At 40.2% G+C, this 13592-nt stretch overlaps 1 protein-coding gene across 3 annotated transcripts in view; it reads left to right on the top strand.

Moving 5' to 3' along the window:
- THRB (thyroid hormone receptor beta) overlaps positions 1 to 13592 on the top strand; it is a 175889-nt gene that overhangs the window by 151636 nt on the left and 10661 nt on the right. For all 3 annotated transcript variants that reach the window (XM_081833810.1, XM_081833809.1, XM_081833808.1), the window contains 2 exons: positions 9894 to 9994; positions 12123 to 12270. In XM_081833810.1, the coding sequence (XP_081689936.1) occupies positions 9894 to 9994; positions 12123 to 12270 (249 nt within the window). The remainder of the gene's footprint in view (positions 1 to 9893; positions 9995 to 12122; positions 12271 to 13592) is intronic.

The raw sequence follows: 13592 nt of genomic DNA, 5'->3' as shown, positions 1-13592 counted from the left end.
CAATGTCAAGGAGGATAGAAGAATAACAGAACAGCAAAAATGTGAAAGGGTATACAAATATGCCACTAAGTATACATTTAAAATTAACCAAATGAAGATTTTTAAAAAGTAATAACAAAGCTATTGCTATTTGATGATTTCATAATCTTAGTACTAAAGGCGCAGCAGTGTTGCCACTGGAGTAAATAATTTTTGCTCCGGATTTCTGGTAGCGTACTGTCTCTGCTGTTAGCAACGTTTGTTTTGTGGAACTGTTGAAAACTGCTCAAGAGACCTTTGAACCTCAGCAGTGCTTTTTTGGGGGGTGGGAAATGTGCCAGTACTCACCAAGGGGTACTGGTACTTCGTACCCTTGGGTACCCCTGGGGGGAAGCACTGAACCTCAGTATCATCAGCAACACAAAGAGAGTAAGGCCTCAAGATGACGATTAGCCTTCCAAAAAGATCTCCTCTAGACCAGTGTTTTATTGCAGATGTATTCTGCAACATGTTTTTGACATAGTAATTTGTTGTTGTTTAGTCGCTTAGTCATGTCCGACTCTTCGTGACCCCATGGACCAGAGCACGCCAGGCACTCCTGTCTTCCACTGCCTCCCGCAGGTTGGTCAAACTCATGCTGGTAGCATCGAGAACACTGTCCAACCATCTCATCCTCTGTCGTCCCTTTCTCCTTGTGCCCTCCATCTTTCCCAACATCAGGGTCTTTTTCATTATCCATTCTTAAGGAAATCAGCCCTGAGTGCTCATTGGAAGGACAGATCGTGAAGCTGAGGCTCCAATACTTTGGCCACCTCATGAGAAGAGAAGACTCCCTGGAAAAGACCCTGATGTTGGGAAAGATGGCGGGCACAAGGAGAAGGGGACATAGTAATAGTAGTAGTGGATTTATTCTGCTTTAATAGTTGCGTTGTGACGCTTCCCCAATGCTACCAGATTATTGCTGTCCAGAGGGGCTAGGGCACAAAAATAAGCCGTGGGGGAGGATGGACGACGACCCGTAACATGTTATGAAAAGGTAGAGGATGTTAGCAGGAAGTAACAGGATATGCGCTGCTTGGAAATATAACCAACCCAAAATGTTTGCAGGCACAAACATTATTGGAAGTGGAATCGTGGTTGACTACCCCAATAACAGAAATCATCATGAATGCGCAATAAAAGTGCATCTTTTGAAATCTGAGTTGCATTAAGATAAATGCTCTTAAACTGATGACTCATTGTCCATTTTGTGAGCACCAGTTAGCCAAGTTGGGAACGGACATAAGCACTTCAGTGATGTTCACTTGGACATCCATGTCTTGCTGCCTTCAGATTCCATGTCTTACTCCCTGATTTGGCTGGAAAAAAATGCTCTTTCTGAATTAGGTTAGGAAAAACGAACAAAGGTGACTATCAATACAGTCTTGAATATTTTGCTGACCAAGGGTCTTTCAAAGAAATCTTATTAGTCCAACTTGAAAAAGGCACAAACACAGAACTCTACTTCTTCCTCTATAGCAGCCACATAATGGAAATCTCTGTGATGATTCATTGGGTCTAAAGAGCATTGGCTGAGATCTGTCTAGAATCCTTTCTTGTGAGGTCTAGTAGATAGCTTATCCATGGACCAGCTACTTCTAAGTTGTTGGGTTGAAATAAACGACAGACGAGTGGCGGATGTCATCTGGGAGGCATCTCCCGAGCATGTCTCGGGGAGTCTCTTTTATTGAATATTACAGCATTGCCACATATGTGCTTGTTGCTGATTGGTCAACACAAATACAAAGCAAAGGTTGCATATAGGCATCAATCGTCAATAGACCAAAGGCTGGGAAAGGGAACACAGAATTGGACAGGCATGGAAACCTCCTTATTAAACTATTACTAGTGATTAATATACAGCATTATCCGTAAATGTGGTCAACCAAGCACTAAGAACAGGTCAGACTAAGAACGAGTCAGAATGCAATGTTTTCATGAACTCATGGTGAACTGAACATTCTAGGGTGATGTGCAGAAACAAAACTTTCCTTCACTAAGTAAAAAACAATAGTCACTGTATATGCTCCATGAGGCTCTGAAACCCACACCTCTTCTTAAAAGATCAGGAACAATACTTTTAGCACTAATACAATAAGTTTAGTTGGTTTTTTTATTTCTGCATTAATGAGTTTGCAAGAAACATTTTTCCTTCGCATTTGAGTTGAAAAGTTGTGAAATTTCTTCAAAATGGTTTACAATGACTGGTGTTAAAAAACACATTCTAATGTAACATTATGTAAATTAATAAAGATGCACCTACAATTTATATGTATTCTGAAGATGGGTGTTAATACTTTACTTAATTTCTTCTCATAAGGTTTAATCTCTGATCAGAAGGTATATAATTGGATACTGGTGTATAATTCAGATTAAATTGTGAGGGCTCCTCAAATGTATTTTGCAGTACAAAGGCCCCCAACAAATTTGGTTGAACATTTACAACGCTAAATAATTATTGGGTATAGACTTGGTATGTTATCTAGGAGCAATTGGTTCTACAGGCCCTGCAGATCTTGATCAAGTGTAATAGATTTCAAGAGAGATTGTTCAGATTGGATTATGGCACACATTCTTCTAAGGTGTGGGCATCTGCTCCCGCTGAGTATTTTGTCTTGCCAAGAGTTCAGATTAGACAGATTTGCAAGTCCGGACTTTGACGAGACTGCAGCTTTACCTTCAACTGCCATAAATATACTAGACAGATGAAGGTCAAGGTCATTAAGAGTCATTTGGGCTCTTCTACCCAAGTCTTGACCTGCATTTGTGTGATATCCTTCGCATTATGAAGCAATGTTGAAATCGTTGTATGCTAACAATAAGCACCTAATTGTTCTTTAGGACAAGAGCACACCATCTTTGTTAATTTACCAGCTGGTTCTCCCCTCCCGACTCCCCTCTCTCTTGCAGAACACACTCTCTCATTCTTTATGCTTTTGGGGCCAGTCCATCTCTTTAAAGTCAAGATACAGGTGTGCCCCGGAAATATTGCGTATTTAGTTCCGGACCGCTGCAATAAAACGAATATCGCAATAAAGCAGGGTGGATTTGATTTAAATCAAATCGATTTAAATCACGATTTAAATCTTTAGTTGGTGAGACTTGTTTTAAATCTTCTTTTTTTACAGAAAGACTCATTCTTGCTGGTATTAACTAAATATTTACAACCAGATGAAGGTTTCATTTTTGGAATAATACATTTTTCAGAGTAGTTTTTACAGTTATATCAAAAATTACTGATTTAGTTATACTATTAGAAATACATAGACTGATAATTATGAAATTATTGTGAGGTTTAATAAGTTAACTGTTTATATTTGGATGCGTTTCTGCTGTACTTTATTGAAAGGAGAAAAATAATCATTTCCTTAATAACAATTTAAACATTTTATTTAACTAAAACAATAACATTATAGCATATGTATCCATGTTTGTTAACTGATGTGGTTAAACAATTTTTTAAAAAACAACAACCTTAGACTGAGTTTTAGCACACATGAAAAACTTTAAACAAATGCTTATTTCCTGATGAATAACCTTTGGACTATAATGTTACATAAATAGAAAACTATCTTTAGAAAGATTTTTCCTCCAAAAGCATTTTTTTAAAAAAATCTAATTTAATTTTTTTTAAAGTATTTTTTTTAATTGATTTTTTTATCTACCTTAATAAAGCAAGTCACAGTATTTTTTGTTTGTTTTTGTTTGTTTGTTTGTTTTTTGTTTGCACTGTACTGTAGTCTAATAAGCCAGGTCCCCCAGACTACAGGGGCAGGAAGAGGGAAACCCAGTTCCAGCCCTAGACAGCTCCACTCCAATGACCAGAAGAGGGGCAGCTGTAGGGATTTATCTTCCTTCCGGTTTAAGTTATTTTGGTGGTTTAAACTGTTGCGGTCTCGTGTTTTGAATTGCTTTATCTGATTTGCTGTGCTTGCCCGTAGAACGTTTTAGACTGCTTTTTTATTTTGGAATTGTAATGATATGGTTTCAGTACAGTGGTACCTCGGGTTAAGTACTTACTGTATTTTTCGCTCTGTAAGATGCACTTTTTCCCTCTTAAAAGGTAAGAGGAAATGTGTGTACGTCTTATGGAGCGAATGCAGGCTGCACAGCGATCCCTCTTGCTGTTCTGACTTCGCTTCGCTGGAGAGGCGCTGCACAGAGAGGGGAGGGAGATAATATTTTTTTTCTTGTTTTCCTCCTCTAAAACCAGGTGCGTCTTATGGTTGGGTGCGTCTTATAGAGCGAAAAATACGGTAATTCATTCCGGAGGTCTGTTCTTAACCTGAAGCACCACTTTAGCTAATGGGTCCTCCTGCTAACGCCGCACCATCAGAACACGATTTCTGTTCTCATCCTGAAGCAAAGTTCTTAACCTGAGGTACTATTTCTGGGTTAGTGGAGTCTAACCTGAAGCATATGTAACGTGAAACGTATGTAACCCGAGGTACCACTGTAGTTGTAGTTTATAGTTTTCGTCACAGACATGAGCCACTTTTAAGGCTTGACCTTAATGGCATAGAAATACTGCAAATTAATCTCTGTGCATGCATCTTATTATTATTATTATTTATACTCAGCCACTCTGGGCAGCTCCCAACAGAATTAATGATAATAATAATAAAAACGATAAAACATCAGACATTAAAAACTTTCCTAATCAGGGCTGCCTTCAGATGTCTTCTAAAAATCAGAGAGTTGTTTATTTCCTTGAAATCTGTTGGGAGGGCATTCCACTGGGCAGATGCCACTACTGAGAAGGCAGTGGCGGCAGTGGTTCATTTCCCTAGTGCTCACAGTTTTTCAAAGTGTGGTAGTATTTTATTTTTTTTAATTCATTTATTTATTAAGAATTTCTGTGCTGCCGTATCATAACACATCAGGGCTATTTACAATATCACAGCATAAAGCACCATTTAAAAAAATACAAAAACAGATAATCATTACGGCTAATCAAGATAAAAATTAAGCAGTTGAAAAGGCCTGTTAGCTCATCCAGTAGCAAAGGCTGTATGCTTATTTTTCTGCAGGGATAATATTCTCCTGGTTCATCTGGGATTCATTTGGGAAGTGAACATGATGTCTAACAAAGCTTTTCATATATTTTTTTCAAACCCCCCCCCCCAAGTTTTCTTATTGCACTCATGGACATGAGAATGGTACATGAACTGCTTGGCTTGGATTTCCTGAGGTTACTGAAGCACTAGTACATAGTGTGTTAGACCTCTCATTATACCTTTCATATTCCATTTAGCAAATTAGTAAACATGACATAATCTGTCACTTCTCTTTGACACCCCAGAGACTCTCTAGCTATTGTAAACTCGTCCTTTTCAAAATGGCTTCTCCTGTTGTTGTGAAGCACAGTTTTGGGCTCCCAGTTCAGCTGCCACCTGAAGTCACTGTCATTATGACACTAGAGTGCAAGTCCTATACATGAATCATCCACATAAAAAGTTCAAGGGAAACGCATTAAGGAATGACCTACCTAAGATGAAGATGGTGAGGGTGAGGATGATTAATTTTTTATATTGCCCTTCATCCAAAGATCACAGGGAGGTTCACAACATAAAAATGCAAATTGAAAACACAAAATGCATAATAAAAACACCAAAAAAACAGACCAAAATGTAGTCAGTCCCCTGTGACTACTCATTATTGAGCAACAAATTGTAACTGGCAAGGATTTGTCACCATGTTAGTTGATAACGGCCAATTAAAAAGTTCACTTTACCAAGTGAAAATTGTGGTTTTAGGTGGAAAAAAATATAATATGACACAGAATAGTGTAATATTCTGCAGCAGGGTACCAGTGCATTTATCCTCCTCGCTCTGGTACTAGGGTTTCCATTGACATTTTGCAGTCTTTTGTTCCCTCCAGTCACTGTATATGAAGGGTTTGTCTGTTTGGACACAGATGCCGATGGAGCATCAATGTGCCCTTACTAGGAACCTGGAATTCATCATGCGAAAGGCTGGGCTGGATGAATCCCTAGCCGGAATCAAGGTTGCCAGAAGAAATATCAACAACCTCAGATATGCAGATGACACAACTTTGATGGCAGAAAGTGAGGAGGAATTAAAGAACCTTTTAATGAGGGTGAAAGAGGAGAGCACAAAATATGGTTTGAAGCTCAACATCAAAAAAAGGAAGATCGTGGCCACTGGTCCCATCACCTCCTGGCAAATAGAAGGGGAAGAAATGGAGGCAGTGAGAGATTTTACTTTCTTGGGCTCCATGATCACTGCAGATGGTGACAGCAGCCACGAAATTTAATTGAATTTAAGACACCTGCTTCTTGGGAGAAAAGCAATGACAAACCTAGACAGCATCTTAAAAATCAGAGACATCACCTTGCCAACAAAAGTCCGTATAGTTAAAGCTATGGTTTTCCCAGTAGTGATGTATGGAAGTGAGAGCTGGACCATAAAGAAGGCTGATCGCCAAAGAATTGATGCTTTTGAATTATGGTGCTGGAGGACTGCAAGAAGATAAAATCTATCCATTCTTAAGGAAATCAGCCCTGAGTGCTCACTGGAAGGCCAGATCGTGAAGCTGAGGCTCCAATACTTTGGCCACCTCATGAGAAGAGAAGACTCCCTGGAAAAGACCCTGATGTTGGGAAAGATGGAGAAGGGGACGACAGAGGACGAGATGGTTGGACAGTGTTCTCGAAGCTACCAGCATGAGTTTGACCAAACTGCGGGAGGCAGTGGAAGACAGGAGTGCTTGGCGTGCTCTGGTCCATGGGGTCACGAAGAGTCGGACATGACTAAACAACTAAACAACAAAACTAGGAACCTGAGATTTATCAATAGAGCCCTGGATTTCCCTGGTTGATGCAACACTGGACCTACATTTTGGAGCATTAGAGAAGAAGTTCAGGCGCTTTGGCCTAGGTATTATGCTTAGCATCTTGCTTCAGCTGCTGCTGCTGTAGTAGCACAACCCTCTGTTTATACCAATATAGTTAAAAAGGCACTTGAGGCCATGCTGCTAGTCTTTCATCCATAGAAAATGGCAGAGTCCCATTTTGTGGAATGGTTCCAATTATTTTTATTATCAGAATTACTACTGAATGTGAGTTATTAATATAGCCAAAGCTCCACAGTGCTTGTCGATTGCCCTGTAATTATTACTATTATAACGCATAGTGTTCTCAGTCCAGAATCGAGTTATGTTGGGTTGAACGCTTTGTGAACTTACACAAACATCTTGCATCTTAAATGTGTAACATGTTGATGCAGTAAACAAATAGACTATATTTCAGAGTGCGTTGAGTTGAGGGGAAATTTGTTTCTCTTCCATTCATTATTTTAGGAGCTTTGGCAAATGTGTATTAGGAAGAATCCCCCCCCCCCAATTACAGGACAGAATCAAAAACAATAATTACTCTTGAGGGGTACCACTTACCATTGTCTTAAGTTAGAATTTCACATAGTATTAATGCCTTTCTTTCACTTTAAGCCTTCGCCAAAGAGTTAGAGCTGATCATGAGCTAAACTTTTTATTCTACGGTGGTACCTCTGGTTACGAACTTAATTCGTTCCAGAGGTCCATTCTTCAGCTGAAACTCTTCTTATCCTGAGGCGTGCTTTTGGTAATGGGGCCTCCACGCGCTCCTCCGGCACACAATTTCCATTCACATCCTGTGCATAGCTGTCAGTGTTTCCCTTTTTTAAAGGGAAATTCCCTTATTCCAAATAGGATTCCTCACAAGAAAAGGGAAAAGTTGACAGCTATGATCCTGGGGCAAAGTTCGCCACCAGAAGCAGCTACTTCCGGGTTAGCGGAGTTCGTAACCAGAAGCGTTCGTAACCAGAGGTACCACTATATGTGGAAAGACATGGTTAGAATGAAAAATGCACATACATTTTGCCAGGAATATCCCTGAGCAGAAGAATAGCTTCCCTCCTGCTTCTGCTTACTGATCTTTCTTACGAAAGCTTTATGTGTTTGGCATTCCATTATCACATTCTGCACAGGTGTTTTCGTACTAGATGAACCTTTCACAGGACATGACTATTACCTGTGGATTTGACCCCTTTCCAAAGCTTTCAACTTACTCTGAGCCGGGAATACACCAGACCGCTATCCAAACTTTAATATAACCCTTCCACAGCCTTTCCTCTTCCTTTTGGCAAATAGCTACACACACTGTTACTAGCTCATTGGTGCATACAAACTGGTGTATGTCATTCCTGGCATATACACAGCCTGAAAACAGGCATAAAAACAACTCCTTTCTTCCAGTGTACAAAAACCTTCTTGCCAGGGTGCCTGGGGGCATTTCTTGATTACCAGATGCAAATAGGCTACTTAGAAGTCTCTGCCCTGAAAGATACCAAAACTACTTTAATATGGGTGCAGTGTATTCTGTATTTTTATGGTGATGATCCATAAGTCCAGTAGAGTGCTGTGTAATAAGATACTGGTGCAAGAAGATGCTGAAGCATAAATAGGTGGGGTTTTGTCATGAATACTTTCCCTTTTCTTCTTTAAACTCCAGTTTGGAATACCTCTGGTTACAAACTTAATTTGTTCCGGAGGTCCGTTCTTAACCTGAAACTGTTCTTAACCTGAGGTATCTCTTTAGCTAATGGGGCCTCCCGCTACGCCGCTGCTGCGCGATTTCTGTTCTTATCCTGAGGTAAAGTTCTTAACCCGAGGTACTGCTTCTGGATTAGGGCAGTCTGTAACCCAAAGTGTTTGTAACCCAAGGTGTTTGTAACCCGAGGTACCACTGTAAATGTTATTTTCTGGCCCAATCATATTTCACCCCCCCCAACTTTACATTAACCATTGTGACCCACCAAGTCAAAGACAAGGGACACTAATGTGATCTGCAAGTTGGAAAGTTTACTGTGCAGTTCCAGTGACTTGCTGATTTGAGTATGTCCAGTTTATCTAGATGATCTCTGAAAGGGCCCTCTCCACTTTTAACCTTGATGAATTGGTGGGTTTTCTGTGTTATGTTGGTAACATGATAATTGTCTCTCTTCTCGGCAAAGACTGAGACAAATTAGGTATTTCGTGTGCTTATTTTCTCTGCCTTATTTGTTGCAAGTTGGCCATGCAACCCAGGAATTATAGTGGTTTGTTCTGTCCTTCAATCAATGTTTCATTTTAATTTAACACAAATTGTGTTTTGCCTTCCAAAATGTGGGCATGATTCGGGCAAAGGGAGGCGCTTTCAAGTCCCATTGATATCAGAAAAGAAATAAGGCACGTGATACAAAATTTTGCCTTGATATCAGCAGGGCTTAAAATTGCTTAAGACTGGGTGGATTGTGCCTTTTATGCATAATACTGATTCTGGCAGTGAATGTTCCTCTGTACATTTTTATTTCCCATAATCTTTCTTTTTGGTCATAGTCGTCACCAAACTCCTTTTGATTGTGCTATTTTTGTCTCTTTATGCGCCTCCTACCTTTTAGTTAAGAAACTTTCCTCTCAGAACAACTGTGTTGGATCAGCATTAAGTATATGTATGATTTTTCTAGTTCATGGGTAGGCAAACTAAGGCCCGGGGGCCGCATCTGGCCCAATCACCTTCTAAATCTGGCACGCGGACGGTCCCGGAATCAGCGTGTTTTTACATGAGTAGAATGTGTCCTTTTATTTAAAATGCATCTCTGGGTTATGTGTGGGGCCTGCCTGGTGTTTTTACACAAGTAGAATGAGTTCTTTTATTTAAAATGCATCTCTGGGTTATTTGTGGGGCATAGGAATTCGTTCATTATTTCCCCCCAAAATATAGTCTTGTCCCCCACAAGGTCTGAGGGACAGTGGACCGGCCCCCTGCTGAAAACGTTTGCTCACCCCTATTCTAGTTCAACCTCTTCACTGACACTCACTTTCTCTTTCCCTACAGGGTACATACCCAGTTACTTAGACAAGGATGAACTATGTGTTGTTTGTGGTGACAAAGCCACAGGGTATCACTATCGCTGCATTACTTGTGAAGGTTGCAAGGTAAGTCTATAGCAAGAATTACTACATGATCGTGGCCACATAAAGAGCTAAAATAAGACAATTTAATGATTTAAATTATAATCTGTAGAGGATAAGGCTATGGCTATCAGTCATGATTCACTTTGAGTAACTAGGGGAATATGATAGCTTATCAATTACAATTTGATCCAAATGCTTGCACTAAATTGACTTTATGGATTAATCCAGATTTGACGACAGAGGGGCAGTCTTTTTTGTGGAAGAAATGTGTTGGATGTTGGATATATACATAGCCTCAGGTGGATTTATTTTTGTCATTTCCTGTTTTACATCTTAAATATCCATTTCCGATGAATGGCTGGCACCTATTTATGGCCCATCTGCTCTGAGTGCTTTGGCATCTCCTAAATTGTTGGATCCTTGCAAAATGCTAAACCAAAGCTGTTGCTTATACACGTTTAGCGGATCTTTGTAACGTAAAAGTTCAGGAACTCAGAGAGTTGTGGAATAGGGAATTACGATTGCACCAAAGAGCCCAAAGAATAGAAAATTGCTTAAGAATCTATATGGAATGTTTCCTTAGACTTGAAATTCAGACTCATACAGTAAAAAATAGTGTTTTGAGTATATTGGACTCCACAGTGTTTGTACAAGAAGGCACTGTCCAATATGCTCATCTGTTGGAGGTACCATATTTTTCGCTCCATAAGACGCACCTAGTTTTTGGAGGAGGAAAACAAGAAAAAAAATATTCTGAAACTCAGAAGCCAGAACAGCAAGAGGGATCGCTGCGCAGTGAAAGCAGCAATCCCTCTTGCTGTTCTGGCTTCTGGGATAGCTGCACAGCCCGCATTCGCTCCATAAGACGCACACACATTTCCCCTTACTTTTTAGGAGGGAAAAAGTGAGTCTTATAGAGCAAAAAATACTGTATAATGCTAAGAATGCTGTCAGGGAACTGACATCAGAAGGAGAGGTGGGAGGCAAGGCTCCACAGCGATGCAGGAGAGGGGACCAGCAGGGGGGAAGGTATTCAGCGTAACACCGGTAGTGAAGGGAGGGAAATGGAGGATTCGGAGAGAGGTCTCCAAGACCCTTCACCCGAGACTAGTGGGGAGAGCGCGGACACGCCTCTGCCTTCCCCTTACTTGCGCAGACGAGTTCCGCGCAGGGAGAGTAGGAGGAGACTTGGCGTCAAACAGCTCTTATGCTGGAAGAGGTTCAAGAAACGCCCACTGACGGATCCTGCAAGTGACTGACCGGCCACGGAGTGTGAGCTGTCAGCCAAAGCATGGTTGGCCAGGCAATCTAACCAAAACAGAAGGCAACTTACGCACAAGTAACCCCTTACAACCATTACAAATGCCTCATTATGTGGGCTTGTCCAGTGATATATTCTTTTGGGGCTGAAGTTGTTATTCACATCAATTTTATATTGGCAAAGTCTTTGCTATTTGCATGTTCGGGTGCTTCTGTATTATATTCCTCTAGTGTGGGGATTAGTGGTTGCTATGAGATTTATACTTCAAGCCTGGAAAGATAAATATCCACCTTTGATTACACAGTGGTCTGTGGATCTCAGGCCATTCATTTGACTGCGTTTAAACATATTTCATATAGGCATCAATTTTCGTGTGGATACCTATTTTGGACTTTGAGAGGGCTTGTATTAACATATATGTTTAACTTAAAATGCATGTAATGATGGCTACTGTGTCTGTAATATGAAGGGGTGGTGTTTTTTTGTTACTACTAGTAGTATTCATATGTTATTTATTTTCCTCCCTTCCTTTCCTTTAGTAATTTTCCCCTTCCTTTTCTTTGTTAAATTGCAAATGAGAAATTTGAGTAAGGAAACGATGGCTATACATTATGTCCCGTATCTGTGGGAGACTGCTATTGCTTTGGGTTTACCATAGGCACCTGATTGGCTCCTGGGATAACAAAATGTTAGACTAGGTGGGTAACTAACTGATCTGATCCAGGAGGGTTCTTCCTATGTCCTTAATTTATTTCATAATGTATCTTGTTCTTTGTCCAGCGATAAACACTCCAGCATATCTAAATAAAGATTTGGTTATAAGTAACCTAAATGATAAAAAGTGGGCAATCTAGGTGCTACTTTGCATTCTTTTTCCCCCCCACATAGGGTTTTTTCCGAAGAACTATTCAGAAAAACCTTCATCCAACTTACTCCTGTAAATATGAAGGAAAATGTGTGATAGACAAAGTCACAAGAAACCAGTGCCAGGAATGTCGCTTCAAGAAATGCATCTATGTTGGCATGGCAACAGATTGTAAGCTTCTTTATTTTACTTTGCTGTTTGTTTGCATTAGGTGTGTTTATTTCAGTACAACGTAATCATCACTGTTTGTTGGGTGCTTGGTCCCCCCCCCCCATTTTTTTATTATATAATTATATGCTGGTTGAGAATATTGGTTGTTATGCCCAGCTAATTTTTCCATAAAGCTTTAATTTTCTCTCTACTGTTGAAAAGACTAGGCTTTCCCCTAGCACTGGTGAGTCTGTATGTTAATAAGGATATGAACAATTTCTAACTCAGGAGTGTGTGTGTGTGTGTGTGTGTGTGTGTGTGTGTGTGTGTGTGTGTGTTATGGAGCTGTATCATGCAGGGGGCAGGCAATTATCATGCTTAAAGATTTGGAAGAATGGGAAGTTGGATGCTGTTGTTGCGTGAGTCATCCTGCAGTTGTTTGTTTTATTTTTAGCCAGAAAGAAAAGGAGCGCTACACTACTTCTAAAGAACTACAGCATATGGCTGCAAGATTAACCCTTAGTGAAGACTTGAAGTAGCATAAGTGGAGTAACTCAAAATGGAAACCCAAAGTGCTAGTGTTGATAGTTGTTTCTAAAGTTATCCTCAAAAGGCGGTGGGGGTATGAAATATACTCGGACTCCTGTAGTGATTTCATGCTCTTTATTGCAGCTTGTAAAACAGTGATTGAATTGCACCCCAAACCTCAGGCTTTTATATACATTATTTACACATTGAGTGCCGTCTGATTGGCTCATTCTACTTCCCTCCTGGAGCCTGATTGGTCTTTTCCTGCAAGCCAATCAGTGGTTGCATTCTAGGATCCTACTTGCCTGTTGTTCTAGGATCCTTCTAACAGAGTAGAAGGAGCCCATTTTATAAAACAGGAAAGTAAAGGAGTATAGAAAGTTGCAACCCTTGGATTATGCCGAAATGGCAAAACTGACCAGAAAGCTCAGGAACCAAGAGGACCAAAGCTTTCATAAAGAATTGGGAGGGGGGTTATAATTTACTCGAGACACCACTGTAAACAGATTAAAACATTCGCAGGATTGCAATAACACTTGCAATGTAGAAAATACTATAGACAAAATGGAGAGACCTAAAATTTGGATGATGAAATAATATGCAGTTGAAAAGGTTAATAATAGGACCCATGGAGAGGAAGGTGGAAAGTCTAGGGATTCTGAGAAACCTCTGAATATATGTGTTTTGTATTGTTATAATTCTACACTTGTAAAATCAAATAAAAATTATTTCGGGGGGAAAGAAAGTTGCATCCCACCAGGCTCATCCTCATTGTCCACTCTGACTGGCAATGGCTGTCTGGGGTCCCATACAAA

The sequence above is a fragment of the Podarcis erhardii genome, assembly GCF_964252035.2.
Source record: "Podarcis erhardii genome assembly, chromosome: 12".
NCBI classification, from domain to species: domain Eukaryota; kingdom Metazoa; phylum Chordata; class Lepidosauria; order Squamata; family Lacertidae; genus Podarcis; species Podarcis erhardii.
Note: the sequence above shows the minus strand (reverse complement) of the source record. Positions and strands in the feature narration are given on the sequence as shown.